The 12,389-nt window shown below is 57.4% G+C and overlaps 1 protein-coding gene across 9 annotated transcripts in view; it reads left to right on the top strand.

Moving 5' to 3' along the window:
• The first annotated feature begins 506 nt into the window (after window positions 1-506).
• ARHGAP27 (Rho GTPase activating protein 27) overlaps window positions 507-12,389 on the top strand; it is a 30,762-nt gene continuing 18,879 nt past the window's right edge. Inside the window, exons 1-3 of one of the 9 annotated variants that reach the window (XR_010937793.1) lie at window positions 507-895; window positions 1,835-1,967; window positions 3,193-3,929. Coding sequence is in view for 7 of the 9 variants with exons in the window: in XM_067717593.1 (XP_067573694.1) it covers window positions 3,273-3,929 (657 nt within the window). In the remaining 2 variants the exon portion in view is untranslated. Of the gene's footprint in view, window positions 904-1,834; window positions 1,968-3,192; window positions 3,930-12,389 lie in introns of all 9 variants that reach the window. The other 8 variants (XR_010937794.1, XM_067717593.1, XM_067717591.1 and 5 more) reach the window with 8 other exon arrangements.

Raw genomic sequence — 12,389 nt, 5'->3', positions numbered from 1 at the left:
CCTGAGGGACCTGGTGCGCGGGCTAGAGGCGGCGGGCCCAGAGGAGGGCCAGGAGCACATGACCTGTGTGCTGCCTTTGGACTCAATCCTCCATCCTTAGCAAGGTGTTTCTGAGAACACTTGTGTCTCCCTTCCCCCTCCTGCCTAAAGGAGGATGGGGGGAGTGGGGATTGGAGACCTCAATTCAACCCCAAAGAGGAGGACAGCTCACCTCATAATAAAATTAGTGGTAATAACTAATCTAATGTGTGTTCTTAGAACGTGATCATAACAATACATCTGCTTAGTGCATCTCATTTAATCTTCACAACAATCCTATGAAGTAGGTGTTATAATCCCCAGTTTATAGGAAAGAAAACTGAGATGCAGAGATAAGGTGAGCATCTTGCGTTCAAGCCCCAGGAGCCTGCTCTGAGCTTATCCTACGGACAGATTGGAGGAGGCCCTCCTCCCCCACAAGGATCAAGGCAGGGCAGTGGGGGAAAGGGGTGGGGTAGAGCAGTGGAGGGAAATCTGGCCAGCAGTTGGTGAGAAGGCCTCCTCCCCTCTCATCCCACCATCCTGGTTCTGCTGTCTCCACCTCCGGGAGACCGCCAGGTGTGGCCCAGGATCCCGGGAGGTGCAGGAGAAGGGGTGGCGCCTCTGCTCTTCGGGCGCTGGCCCGTCCCAGAGGGGACAGGAAGCCAGGACACCGGGGATTGTCTCTCGGAGCCGCAACCCCAGTCCGGGAGGAAGTTCTGCCGGGTGCTCTCCGCCGGTGCCTCCCTCGCTATATTGTTGAACAGGAAACAGGGCAGCGTGGGAGCAGGGCGGTGGAGGAGGGAGCGCCGGACGCCGAGCCCCCGCGCGGCTGCCAGGACAAGTGGAGGCGAGGCCAGCGGTCGGACACCCCGAGGTGCCAGGGTAGGGCCGGACTGGGCGGGGGTGCTGATCTGGGGCGGGGAAGGGGACCGCAGGTGGCGGGTCCTCACCCGGGAGCATCGCGAGCCAGCCCCTTCGCACTGCGCTGAAGCCTGAGCTGCGCGGGCTCGGAAGGAGGGCCGCGCGGGACGGATCTTCCCCTCCCCCGGGAGGAGGTGGGAGGCGAAGGGCTGCCCTCCGTCCCGGGGCAGGAGGGGCGCAGGCCCAGGCCCCCAGCTTCGACCCAGGCGTTGGCGCCGCTGTGGCTCTTGTCTGTCTCCCGGGCAGTGGACGCAGTGCACCTCCTGGTGATGGGTCCGTCCTCGCGCTCCAGGGATCCTCCCAGCTCCCCCATCCCTTCCGTTCTCTTAGCTCCCCCAGGGTCGGGGAAGGAGCCGAGGGTTGGGTCCCCTCCCCACCCAGCCAGTGACCCTGCGTTCGGGGGAGCGTCCCTGCGGTGGGAACTCCGCTCCAAGTTTTGCCAGGCCCGGCCGAGTTGCGTTCGGAAAGAGCCTGGGGAGGACGTAGATGGGACGGGAGCGGGTAGTGCCTGCAATCCGCACAGTTCAGGATGCAAATGGCCTTGCTCGGATTGGGAACGCCCCGGCAAGACTGCAAGCCCGGGTCGAACAGCCCCTAAGCAGCGCGCCCGCGGGACGCAGAGGCTCGCGGACAACGAATGTCGCGCGTAGGGGTGGAGCGGGGCAGGGTCGGGACCCTACCCTCCCTTGGATCCGCTCGCGACCCTCCAGCGCCCCTTCGGTCGCAGCCCTCCCTGCCCCTGCCCCTCCCTCTGGCCTTCTCCTGCCCCGGGCCCCGCCCCCAAAGTCCCCACCGGCCCAGGCAGATTTCTTTAGGCTCCTCCTCGCCCCTCCCAGACGCAGCCGCTTTGGGAACTGAAGGCAGCCCTCTCCTTCTTTGCTCTCCTCGCCAGCTCCTCCTTCCCGAGGTCTCTCCAGCCTAGCTCTTTGAAGCCCCGCCCAAGGAGATGGCAGGGGCCTAACCTGCATGCATCCGCCGGCTCCGCCCAGCCAGCCCATGGGCTCCTTGAGGTCAGCCCTGCCGACGTGAGTGAGCGCGGGGGTCCAGGGGAAGGTGGTGAGAAGTGGTGTCCCCCCCCTAGGGTTTGGTGGCTTAGCTCCCGTCAGCTCAAGGACCCCGCCTCCAGGGCCCAGTGTGCTTAATGACTCAGTTTACACCCCTTCCCCATCGGGGAAAGCTTGAGAAGAAGGAGCGCTACACCAGACCAGACCTTGTGCCTTGGATCCCTCAGCCTCAGCAAGAGGCCGAGCTCCCAGCTGCTGGTCCCAGGTCACCTTTGTGGGTCAGTAGGTGTGGTCGATGTAAAGGCTTGGAGGGACCAGCCACACAGGCAGGCTTACAACTGGGCTCTGACTCCCTCCCCCAACATACCAAGGGCCAGACTGAGCTGGCGTGGAGGGGGTCGTGTTGTGGTGATCACTCCAGGAGAGCTTTGGAGGTCCCTGGTTACACCTCACGGGTAGTCACTGTCCCAAAGTGCATTCCCTAGGGGCCATTCTCATGGGGCAAAGTAGAGATCACAGGGCAGGGGGGCAGGCCGCAAGGCCGAGCCTCTCTCGGGAGGTGGAGATGGGAGCCAGAGAGCAGGGGGCGGTGCCGGTCGGTCTGGGCTGGCCGGACTCCGGGTTCACGTCTGTGGCAAAGCCGCCGGGGAAGGAAAGAGCAACCGAGAGAACCGGTTCCCCCGGCCTTGGCAGTTGCGGCCCCTTACGCCAAGGCCCTTGGACTAAGCGGGGCAGGGACACTCCCGGACTAGAGCAAAGCGGGGGCCGCTCCTGGAGCCCGCGCCCCAACCCTGTTCCCGCGGGCCTTGGGCGCACACGCCTGGGGAGTGGGGTGCCAAGGACGCGATTCCCTGAGGGCTGGAAGCGTCGGGGAGGGGTGGGACGGGGGTAATGGAATGAGCTATTCTTCCCACTTCACAGACGCGGAAACTGAGGCCTAGTCAACTTTTAGGCAAACGTGGTGTCGACTTTATCGCGGGCAATCACCCCCATCTCTTTGAGCCAAAGCTTCCCTGGCTGTAAAGCTGAACCAGTATTACCCACAATCTCCCCACCAAGGGATAGAATTTTACTATCAACCAAGAGAATGAAAGGGCTGTCTTAATTCCATCACTGAGTGTAAGAATGAGAACCTTAGAGGTTATTTTATCCAAGTCCCCCGTTTTAGAGATAGGAAAACTGAGGCCTGAACGTACACAAACGATTGTAGCTTCGGTACTCGAACCCAAGTTTTCCGTCTCCCTAGTGCGGTGCGCTTCCCGGCTCGGCGGCCCTGACCTCCGCGCCCCTCCTCCTCGTTGCCCACAGGGACACGCCGCGGCCACGATGGCGGCGGACGTCGAGGGGGACGTGTACGTGCTGGTGGAGCATCCCTTCGAGTACACGGGCAAGGACGGGCGCCGCGTTGCCATCCAGCCCAACGAGCGCTACCGCCTGCTGCGCCGCAGCACGGAGCACTGGTGGCACGTGCGCAGCGAGCCCGGCGGCCGCCCCTTCTACCTGCCGGCGCAGTACGTGCGCGAGCTGCCTGCCCTCGGTCACCCTGCCCCCGCCCCGCAGCCGCCCGCGCGCCTTCCGGGTCCCGCAGACCCCGAACCGCTCTCCTATGACTACCGCTTCGTGAGAGCGTCGGCGCCCGCCGGTCCCGACGGCGCGCCCGCCGAGCCCCGGGGCCGCGCGGGCTCCATGTGCGGCCTAGCTCGGCGCGGCGCAGCAAGCCAGCGCCGAAGCCTGGCGCCCTGCCTGCCCGCCTGCCTGTACACGAGGCCCATGGCACCTGTGCGGCCCGCGCAGTCTTTGGACGACCTGGCCCGCACCGCCGCGCCCCCTGCCGGTCTCCTCGGGAGCGGGGGCAGCCTCAAGGCCTGCAGCGTGGCGGGCTCTTGGTTGTGCCCGCGGCCTCTGCCGGGCAGCAACTCCGAAAACGTCTACGAGGCCATCCAGGACGTGCGCGGCCAGCCGCTGGAGCAGCACCCGGAGCAGGTACGCCATGGGGAGCCGGGAGCGGGCAGACGGGCGGGAGTTACGCGCGCCGCGAGTGGCGGCCCTAGGAGACCCGCTCAGTCTTGCATCGGGCTCCACGGAGCAGCAGTGTCCGCCGGCTTTGGACCGCTCACGCCGAGCCTAACTTTACTCAACTACGAAACGAGAGGGGTACAGGCTTACTAACGATCTCTTAGCTGCAATTCCCAAATGTCAAAGCTCCCTGGAGCCCAAAGGGTTTTTGTAACTCAGCTGATGGCAAACTTTGACTTGAACCATGTGCGGCCGTGGACGGTCTTAATTTATCCCATTTAGTGTGAATATTCAAGTTTTGCTGCAGAAGTGCAAATAAACCCGATTACAGGCTGCTGCCCAAGCCTTGCAGGGAGAGTTATGTCACCTGTGGCAGGTGTGTGCGCCGGTTATCCTTCTAAAATCCGAACCATTCCAAAACGTATCCAGAATGAAATAGGGGACTGTGGACCTGCCGCCGCCGGCTCTACCTGCCTCGCCTTTCTCACATGAGCTTGGGCGTCGGAGGAGATAATGGATGTGAAAGTCAGGGGTCTGCTTCCTTCCTTTTTTGACTGGTTCCAACATTTTAGTTCCTTTTTTTTTTTTTTGTAATTTTGATGGTTTTGTTTCAGAAAGAAGTCCAGTTATCGCGAGGATGTTCTTTTTGCCTCAGAATTCGGTTATGTAAATTTGGGAAATTTAAAATTTTTATTTAAATATCATTTAAAATAAGAGCACCTTTTAAAAACTCTTACATCCTCAGAATACTTCGGCGGCCTGGACTTCTTCAAGTTTAGGGACTTTTCAGGGAGAGGTGGGGGCGTGGAGGGCACAGGCCCCCTCTGACATGTGCCACATCTGACAGCTGTGTAATTATGGGCAATCCACTTCCTCTCTCAGGGTCTCAGTTCGTGTTTAGATCAAGGGGGTAGGGGATGGATGACCCCTGAAGCTTGTGAGTCTCTGATTTCCTTCTTTGGACCCAGTATGATTACAATAAATATTGATGCCTGCCACGTTCAGGGACTGAGTCTGGGAAGAAAGAGGCACCGTCCCCATCTGTGAGTTCCTGGGTCTTCCCTCCGCCCGGTCTCGTTATGGTGCAGTGTTCAGGATTTGAGGCAGAGACTCGAATTTGACTCTGCTGGGTCACCTGCCAGCTCCTGACAAGCCGCTTCATTCCCCTGGCCACGATGCCCTCTTGTGTACATGCAGAACAATACCAAAGGATTCGAGGCGTTGAGAGCCTTAAACGAGGTGAAGCGTGGAAGTGCTTGGCACGTAGTAGGCGGTCAGCCAAGACCGGCTGAGGTCCCACTGGGTGTCTTTTCCTCCGGGTGCACGCCACCTTTGCTAAGGTTTCTGCAAGGACCAACCCGCCTCCTGGTGGCCAGAGCGGAGAACAGCATGCGGTGGGTGGGGAAGGAGATCGGGACCCAGACCCGGAGCTGGGAGAGTTGCGAGGGCGGAGCAGGGATGGGGCGAGTCCTTCAGCCAGGCTCCTCTGGAATACATGGCTGGATGCCAGCACCCCTTCCCCGGCGCCCCTCCGTTTACTGAGCAGGCTCTCGGCGGCACACTCCGGGGCCTTTCCACATTCTCTGTCCTTGTGATGGTGGGAATGTCTGTCTGGCCCTTGGAGGTGCACTCCTCGATCCTTGAGGTGGGGGACTGGCCTTTCTCTCTGAACCCCAGCACCTGGCATAGGGCCTGGCCCAGAGCCTTGCCGAATGTGTTGAAGAGGGACGAGGAGAGCCAGCCCCCTTACCATGAACCGGGGCTCTGCAGGTCTGCCCAAGGGGCTCCACCCATGAGCCCAGGACCAAGATGGGAGAAAGAGGGAGAGGAGACACCACCACCCCACCCCACTCCCCGCATCCTGGTACCTCCTGAGAAGAGAAATCACCCCAGGAGCCAGGGTCACTGCCCTTTCTTTCTCTAGCTGCGGCAGCTGCAGTGGTGTATTAGGAGTATGTGGACACAGGTGATGATGGGGGTAGCGCTTGTACAGGGAGGAACTGGGGTGTCTCCCAGACACCTGGGTTTTGGCAGAGAGGCTCTGCCCAGTCCCACTTCTGGCCCTAATTCACTGTGTGACCTCAACAAGTCACTTAGCATCTCTGGTCCTGTTTCCTCCCCTGTGTAATGGGTATAATACCACACTCCCTGTGACTGTGCTTTATTCGAGTGTCAGCTGTGGGCTTCCCTTGACACCCCATCCCTGACGAACTCCAGGGGTGGGCAGATGGTTCCCTCCTGGGAAGGAAATCCCACCCTGCTCTCAGTTGTTCAAGATAGCATTTAGAGAAGTAGTTTCCTGAAAGGTGAGCCTGCCTGTTTTCTCCTTGGAGGATGCAGGAGAAGCAGGTCCTACCTTTCCCCTCCATTCACTACATGTGAATTGACTGAACACCTGCCAAGCACCAGGTGGACCTTTGGATCTAAAGGTGACTGAGGCACAGATCCAGCTCTGAGGGGTTCGCTGTCTGGGATGGGAGATTGGGAGGAGGGGACTTCAGTGCCTGACACAGGCCACCTGTAATGGAGCTACACTCGGGGTGCATGGGCAGAGGTGGAGGTGCGGGAAGATGCGGCACCTCTGGGGCCTTACAGCTGGGGCTCAGGAATGGGGGCTTGGGGTCGGGAGTGGATGGTGTCTTGCCGAGCCGGGGCTCATGGGCTCTCGCCAGGAATTTGGACTTTATCCTGCAGCTGTTGGAAGGCTTTCAGCAGAGAAGGGAGGGGGATTGAGGAAAAACCCCTGTGGCTGGGCCTTGGAGAATGACGAGGACCTTCATGGTCTCCCAGGCACGCAGTGATAATGGGAGATTTGGGAGGTAGACTTGGCGGGACCTGGTGGCTGATGGGTCGGGGGGGGGGTGGTGGGAAATCAGGAGGAGCTCCAGTCTCCCAGTCTGCACTCTGGGGCAGACAGTGGTGCTGTTCACAGCTGGATAACTGGGGAGGAAGGGGTGGAGGAAAGACGCGGTGCCCACTTTGGCCCTGCCTGGTCCAGTAGGCAGTCGGATAGCTGGGGCTGCCATCCAGGAGGAGACCTTCAGCCTGTGATGGAGGAGCCATGGGTGTGGAGAGAATGTGGGCTTGGGGAATGGAGCACCTGAACAGCCTTGGGGCTATTGCATTTGGGTGACTGACAGAGGGAGGAGAGAGGATCATAAGGGGAAAGAACAGTCAGGGAACAAAGAGAAAAAGCAGGAGAGTGCTGACCCAGAAGCCGAGGGGAAGTGTCCAGAGAAAAGGGAAGTTAGATGAAGGCCATCGAACATTTATCGGTAGTGGCCACCAGAAGGTCAGCGGCCACCTTATCAGAAGCTGGTCAAGGGGTCAAGGGGTTGCTGAAGGCAGAGAGCAAAGGGCCAGAGAAATGAGGGTGAGGACACAGGTAGCATGTAGACAACTCTCAGAAGCTTAGCAGGGAGGGGGACCCGTGTGGTCAGATGCGGGTGCAGATCTAGGGTGGAGACTCCCCCAAATCTCAGTGAAGGGGCAGGAAGAGGGGGAGGCTGAGGATGGTGAGGAGGTCGTTGAAGGGATGAGATCCCAGGAGAAAGGAGTGAGGGAGGGACCCAGAGCAGAGGGGAAGGGACCTACTTCCTCTGAGGAGGAGCAAGGATGTGTGCATGGAGGTGACATGGGGTCATTGGCGGGGTAGGAACAGTGTCCACTTGATGGGCCATTGGACAGGGGGAGATGGTGGCGAGGAGGGCAGGACAATTGGCAGAGGCAGGGACTGTCCCCGCCACAGGAGAGGAGCCTGTACCACGTGGGGCATTTCATAGCCTCGTCATTAACCATTCACTTGGCTGGGGAAGCACACAGTGAGCGTCTAGCGTGTGCTGGCCACCGGGACACAAAGCATGGTAAGACATGACGGTCCCTGTCCCAAAGGGGCTAACGGTCCTGTGGGCTCTCAAACACTCATCCTCCCAGCAGCCCGGGAGGCAGGCATGGGTACCCCCACATGTTTGTCCCGAGTGCAAACAGAGGTTCAAAGAGCTTTAGTGACTGGCCAGAGGCCACACGGCCAGGGGGTGGCTGCTTCCAGACCAGCTGCAGGCCTCCAGACCCCAAACCCCACCCTTACCAGGCCCAGTCTCAGCCAGGCGGCTTTCGGGCTTGGCCACTGTTCTCAGCAAGGACAGTACAAGCCCAAGGCAAACAAGGGTTCACTTTTGGGTATTTTTTGGCGGCACCGCGCGGCTCGCGGGATCTTAGTTCCCTGACCAGGGATTGAACCCGGGCCCCCGGCAGTGGAAGCGCCGAGTCCTAACCCCTGGACCGCCAGGGGATTCCCAAGTGTTCACTTTTCTGTGTGCTCCGTATGTGCCCAGCCGTGGGCATGGGGGCACGGAGGAGGCAGGGATTCCAAACGCTCCCCTTGAGAATGAGATGCCCCAGGAGGGGGCAGAAGCACACCCTTCTGAGGCGGGCGGGGGGGGGGGGCCCGTCCTGACTCTGGGATTTCAGGGTGTGGTCACCATCGCTGCCCCAAGCTGACTCAGAGGTGGGAAGGCCCAGGCCGGCCACCTGGACTGGAGCCCGCCCCTGCTGCCGGGGCATTGGCCCCAGGGAGGAAGGCATTACAGCCCTGGCCTCTGCAGCTGCTTATGCAAACAGCCCAGGAGGCACCGCACCTGAGCGGGTTCTGGACTGGAAGGAACCCCAGGGCCCTCGTTGCTCCCTCCTCCTCTTCCAGGAACCGTGAGTGACCTTTCGCCTCCCAAGGAGCTGGGACCCTGGGGGGAGGAGGGGCGTGCCACAGCGGTTTTCCCACTCTCTCCCCGACTCCCCTCCCGGCCTTTCCCTGTACCCTAGAACCCACCCGGTGACCCCTGCTGCCAGGTGCCCCACTCTCCTCTCTGGATCCCAGCCCTGGCACGCACTCCCTGGGACAGACTCCAGGGGCAGCCCCAGGCAGCTGTGATGGAGATAAGGGAACTGGCCTTGGGCTGACCCACCTGGATCCCCCTTTGGGACCAGCCAGGGGGCCTTCTAAAACGGGGGGCTGGTAAGAACAGGGGAGCCGAGGCCAAGCGAAGGACCTAATGAGTCCCCTTGTCCATACGCCCTCCTTCCAACACCTCAGCCCACCCCGACCCAGCAAGGGCAGCTGCCCTGGGGTGGCCCAGCTGCTTTCTTGACACCTGGCCTGAACTTACCCTCCCCATGACTCACCTGCAGCCCCAGGCTGGCCCGGGAGCCCCACTGCCCAACCTATGACCTGGTTTGTGAAAGAGCAGGTTCTTGGGGAGCTCCCTTCCATCCTCACCCCACATTCCTGCCCACTGAGAGCCCCCCCTGCCCACTGCCCCCAAGGCAGAAAGGAGCAACCTCCCACCCTGCAGACTGTTGTCACTCGGTGATTCCCCCGCTCCCCCAGCCTGGGCCTCATTTCACCCGGTTCCCTTCAGCCCCCAGGCCTCCTGAGACAACCCCGCGGCAAGCCCACCTGCCTCCCCACTTCCTTCCTGGGCTCCGGCAGCTGGCCTCACTCTGTATCTATTTTCTCTGCCCTTCCTGGAGCTGTCGGTCCAACAGTGGGAGGGGTCGGGCAGTTGGTACTGAATGCCAGCCCCGATGGCCAGTCAGTGCCAGGTCCTGGGCATGGGAGAGCCCATGGTCATGGCCGGAGGTAGCTGATGATCAGAACGTGGTCAAGGTTCCACGGCAGAGTGTTGGGGAGCTTTGGAGCTGGATCTAAGTGGATCAGCAAGGGGACAGTTGATGTTGGTTGGTGTTGAGGGAAATGGGGCTCCCAGCGCTGGGTCCCGCGAAGGGGTGCTTGCTAAAATTCGGACACTGTTTCCAAATTGAGGAAGGATTGTGGTGTTGAGGGGATTTCCAGAGCTACTGCCTAGGCAAGATGAAGCCTGCAGGACCCTTTGTCCAGCCCAGGCTCTGGGCTCCATGGTGCCGCCCTGCATCCTCTCCTTGCCCTGCCTGCAGGTCCATCGTGAGCATGAAGGTGAGTAGGCCAGGACTCCATGTCTAGGCTTCATGTCTGTCCTGGAGGCCGGGCCCACTTGGGCCGGAGAGAGGAAGCCCAGAAGAGGCCTGCCTCCAGACCCTGCCAGCCGTCTTCACTCCTCATTATACACTGGAGTGCTCCTCGCCTTGTCTGAACTTGTAAATGCCTGTTTCCCTATAAAAATAATTTAACCCCATTGCAAATATTTGGATAAAGGGGTGGGAGGGGGAACTTCAATCTAATGATTTAGGATTTGGGTTTCTCTCCATCCATTCTGCTTTCCTAGGCTTACATGTTGGGGAGTTTTACAGGCATCCCAGTGTGCTGACGATTATGCTGTACTTTTTCACTTCCACGTTCCTTGATTCAGTAAATGGCAGGTGATGTTACCAGGCTCTGGGAGACAATGAAAAATCAGAGGTGGTCCCTGCCCTCAGGTAGCTTACTGTCCAGGGGGAGAGATTGACAAGTAAATGACAGTTACAGTATTTTGTGGCGAATGTCACTGCACGGTGCTGTGGGGGGCACGTCCGAGAAGCCCCCCTCCCGGGATCTCTCAGGCGAAAGGGAAATCTACAATCCTCCTGTCCAGGGAGGGGATGTCAGAGGTGAATCCTAACGGTTTCTACAGTTCAGCCTCCTGCAGAACCTTCTGGACCTGGTGCTTTTGCAGTGACAGATTTTTTTTTCTTCTTCTCATCAGTGGTAATTAGTCTTTTCAATTTTCCCACTGGTTCTCTAGTTAATTTTGTCCTTTTCATATTTTACCGGGAAAGTATTCCTTTTTAAGTTTTCAAAGTTCTCCATAGACCTACAAAAACTGTATATATTTTCTGTTTAAGGGATGTAAGGGTCCATATGTATCAAATCAAGTTTATTGATTATATTATTCAGATACATTTCCTTTGTACGCTTCTTTTTTTGTCTTTTGTTCTGATTCTGATAGAGGTTTATTAAATCTCCCACTCAAATTCTCTCTGTAAATTTATTCTTGTACTTTTTTAAAAAACTTATTTATTTTTGGCTGTGTTGGGTCTTCGTTGCTGCGCGCGGGCTTTCTCTAGTTGCGGTGAGCGGGGGCTACTCTTCGCTGCGGTGCGCAGGTTTCTCATTGCGGTGGCTTCTCTTGTTGCGGAGCACGGGCTCTAGGCTCGCGGGCTCAGTAGTTGTGGCTCGCGGGCTCTAGAGCGCAGGCTCAGTAGTTGTGGCGCACGGGCTGAGTTGCTCCGCGGCATGTGGGATCTTCCCGGACCAGGGCTCGAACCCGTGTCCCCTGCATTGGCAGGCGGATTCCTAACCACTTCACCACCAGGGAAGCCCTTTTCTTGTACTTTTAATAGTTTTTGCTTTTTCTGTTTAACTATAATGCTATTGGGAGCATACAGGTTTTGACCGTCCCATCTTCACAAATCGTGCCTTTCTATCATTCTGCCATGTCCCTTTTTATCCTGCTTAGTGCTTAAACCTGAAATTCCACCTTTCTGTTATTAATATGGCCATGCTTCCTTTTTATTTCATTTTATTTTATTTTTTGCACTTGCTGGTCTCTCAGTATCCTTTTATTTTCAACCATTATCATTTTTTTAAGTGTATTTCTTGTACATATCATATCACTGTTTTTTTAAAACCCAAGCTGTCTCTTAATGGGATAATTCAATCTGTTCACATTTCATTTAACAATTGATACACTGTCCTTGATTTTATTACTAATGGTTTATTTTATTTTGTTACTTATTTATTTATTTGGCTGCGCCAGGTCTTAGTTGCGGCACGCGGGGATCTTCGTTGCCGCGTGGTGTCTTTAGTTGTTGCGGCATGCAGGATCTAGTTCCCTGACCGGAGATCAAACCCGGACCCCCTGCATTGGGAGCGTGGAGTCTTAACCACTGGACCATCAGGGAAGTCCCACTAATGGTTGATTTTACATTGATTGGTTTACCTTGTGGTTTTCTTTTCCCCTTCAGTCAGGTTGCTCTCGATTCCCTTTTTCTCTCCCTGTTAATCTGTTGTCCTGCTGCACTTTGCTCGCCATTAGTGGCTTCTGCTTTTCCCTGGGGTTCCTAATCCAGTGTGTTGTAGAGGATGTGTGTGATGAGGACTCTTTCTCAGCAGCCCATCTGGAGCTCTCAGAGCACTGTCAGTCTGCAGACTTGGGTCTTTTTCCAGCTTAGGGAATCTCTTTGTTACATGATTATTGTTTCTTTTACTTTTTCTTTCTTTTGCATGTTAGCGCTCCTGGCTGGATCCCACCAGTTTCTTATCTTTTCCCTCTTTACTTCCATCTCTATGTGCTTTTGCTCTGAGGTTTGAGGTATTTTTCTGCTTGGTCTCCCAGGCCACACATTTGAATCTCAAGAGTGACTCTCTTCTCCTTCAATTAGTAGTACAACAATATATTTTAAGTTCTAAAATAGTCCTTTTTTTCCTTCTTTTGTGCCTTACTTGAATCTCCTTAA

This window comes from Pseudorca crassidens, chromosome 19, assembly GCF_039906515.1.
Source record: "Pseudorca crassidens isolate mPseCra1 chromosome 19, mPseCra1.hap1, whole genome shotgun sequence".
In the NCBI taxonomy this organism is placed as follows: Eukaryota; Metazoa; Chordata; class Mammalia; order Artiodactyla; family Delphinidae; genus Pseudorca; species Pseudorca crassidens.
Note: the sequence above shows the minus strand (reverse complement) of the source record. Positions and strands in the feature narration are given on the sequence as shown.